Below are 2311 nucleotides of genomic sequence, written 5' to 3'. Positions count from 1 at the left end.
TTATTAGTTGATTAGTTTATCACATCATATTACTTATCTTATTCATATTTTTCTTTTCACTCTCGCTATAACATGCTGTGTCTATACGTCATTTTCCATAATTATTAACAGAAGTCCATGCTCAAAGTTAATAAAGTATAGATATAGAACTCCAGATGTATGTTGCAGCACACAAACATGAGTGTATATATATATATATATAGTATATGATATGCATTGGAGAACAGGAAGAGGGTAGAGGGTATAGAGGAAGAAGGAATCAACTAAAAATGAAGAGCACAAGGAGAGAAATGGAGAAGAGATCAGAGATTGGTTCTGCCATTGAAGAACTTTCCATGATGGTCATAGTTAAACCTGGTGAAAAGCATGAGTCTGCCCATATCCCCACCAAGCCTTTTGTTTCTGTTTGCTATTTGGTGCTGCAAGTTCTCGGTGAGTTCACTTGGAACTTGATCTCTTTCTTTGAAGTTCCAATAATGTCATGTGACACCTAAAACATTGTCATCATGTGTCTAGCAGATAAGATAGGACCGACAATGGCTGTTCTGAGACAAGATGTGTACCAGAATATTAAGGTTTGCTTTCATCATCCACCAAACCACTTCATTCCTTCAGAACAAAAACTATGGCAATTGGTTTTGTCCTTGTGGGTTATTTGCATGGTTAATTTATTGACTGCTAAGTTTTAACCAGAAATGATTAGATAAGTTTTATTGACTCCTACTAATGTTTGCATGTAATAGTACTTAATAAAGAATATTAATTTTTCTAATGAATTGAAAAACTTATGTACATGTTAAGATTTTTTATTTTATTGAGAAACAATATTTGTTAATATTTTGTTAATAAGAAAGTGAACTCATTAAGCCTTTCATCTTTTATGTCTTTCAAATCAGTCTTATATTTTTCAAATATTAGTGTGAGAAGTTGAATTCATAATATCTCTCGGCCTTCTTTCAATTTTTACCAAGCAAACATATAGTTCCATGTACATATCAAATAACTATATATTGAAAACTTACTCCAGTTTAACACAGTTGCACATTGCTGATAATCATCCAACTTCCAACTATAACTTATAAGTTAGTCTCTGTATCGAATTATGTTTCGTTGCAGACACTGGAACTGATGCATGAGTCAAATACCTCAGTGAACTCGAATTTGGTCGAGATATTGAAGTCAGAAGCGAAAGAAGGCAATGCAAGAAAAGGGTCTAGCTGCAGTAAGGCCCTGGTTTGGCTCACTAGGTGAAAAAACTAGAGACTAATTTTTATGAACAACATATAATATTTACTACTATGATATTACTCAGACTGTATCAGCAATGTGTACTGAAATTCTACATGACTAAAGTTATCTTTTTTTTTCTGCAAATTGCAGGACCCTGGATTTCACCTCATCATTATTACAGACACTAGCAAAAGACCCTGAAAAGAGAATGGAGCAAGTAGTTGAGGAGGCTTATGAATTAACCTTAAAACCGTGGCATGGATGGATTTCATCAGCTGCTTTCAGAGTAAAAAACACAATTTTTTTATGGATTAGCTGGCTAATTTACCTATATGATTATGATGACCACTTTTTCATCAAATTCTTATAATGACAAAAACTCTTTACATTGCATGGAATTGCAGGTGGCTCTAAGACTGGTACCAGAGAGTAAAACATTTGTTAATATTCTTAGAACTGATGAGGAAAACTATGACACCCTGAAGGAGAAAATGCAGATGTTGGTTTCTCTTTTTGTTCCTTTTCTTGAGGATATCCATTGTATTCTAGTAAGCTTGGTTTTCTGCTTCATAACATAACGTTAATTGGTAATGAAATTTTCTGGTGTCTGCTTACACTTTGGGTGTTTTTGCAGAGATTGTATAACTTGGACAAGATAAAGTCAACCTGAAGTCAGAGAGAGAATAACTAATGCTGTGTTTGGTGTATTCTCGCTTTCTAAAGAGAAATTATCAATGGTTTGATTGAGACAGTTATGTTTTGCATTATTCCTTACACACTAATTAAGTATTACTAATTTTTCTGTAAATTTAAAAACTTAATTACGTATTATGTAATTATTAACAGAGATCATAAATAGTTATGGTTTTAGAGTACGCAATAATTTTCCTTTCTGTACAGTTACTTTAATGTAAATGAAAATGTAAATATTTTGTATACTAAAGTTTGTATGACAGAACTATTTATGACATCAAGGTCAATACGTGTTAATGGTTATCTCTCTCTTAAATATGTTTATAACGTGCCCCTCAAAATTCTTCTTCTGTGTTTAGGCAGAGATAAAGCTCAAGTGGCTAATTTA

At 32.7% G+C, this 2311-nt stretch overlaps 1 protein-coding gene across 2 annotated transcripts; it reads left to right on the top strand.

The window, feature by feature from the left end:
• Window positions 1-252: 252 nt before the first annotated feature.
• Window positions 253-1900, top strand: LOC148206368 (glycolipid transfer protein 2-like). Of its 2 annotated transcripts, none has more exons than XM_088113386.1 (6): window positions 253-432; window positions 517-575; window positions 1117-1247; window positions 1381-1516; window positions 1635-1778; window positions 1865-1900. In XM_088113386.1, exons 1-6 carry the CDS (start codon window positions 270-272, stop codon window positions 1898-1900), a joined length of 669 nt encoding a protein of 222 aa, XP_087969512.1. In that variant the 5' UTR covers window positions 253-269. The 2 variants fall into 2 exon arrangements, with proteins under 2 accessions (XP_087969512.1, XP_087969502.1); XM_088113376.1 differs by having other exon boundaries at window positions 259-432; window positions 520-575.
• Window positions 1901-2311: the final 411 nt, after the last annotated feature.

Source organism: Vigna umbellata, chromosome 1 (genome assembly GCF_029865625.1).
Source record: "Vigna umbellata cultivar VRB3 chromosome 1, Vumbellata_1.0, whole genome shotgun sequence".
Classification (NCBI taxonomy): Eukaryota; Viridiplantae; Streptophyta; class Magnoliopsida; order Fabales; family Fabaceae; genus Vigna; species Vigna umbellata.
This window is presented reverse-complemented; position numbering and strand designations above follow the sequence as displayed.

Excerpts from the sequence above, each read along its gene's own strand:
- LOC148206368 (XM_088113386.1), top strand. The coding sequence starts at position 270 with ATGAAGAGCACAAGGAGAGAAATGGAGAAGAGATCAGAGATTGGTTCT. Across the intron at positions 433-516 it reads TTTGGTGCTGCAAGTTCTCG|CAGATAAGATAGGACCGACA; the intron begins GTGAGTTCACTT and ends TCATGTGTCTAG. Across the intron at positions 576-1,116 it reads ATGTGTACCAGAATATTAAG|ACACTGGAACTGATGCATGA; the intron begins GTTTGCTTTCAT and ends GTTTCGTTGCAG.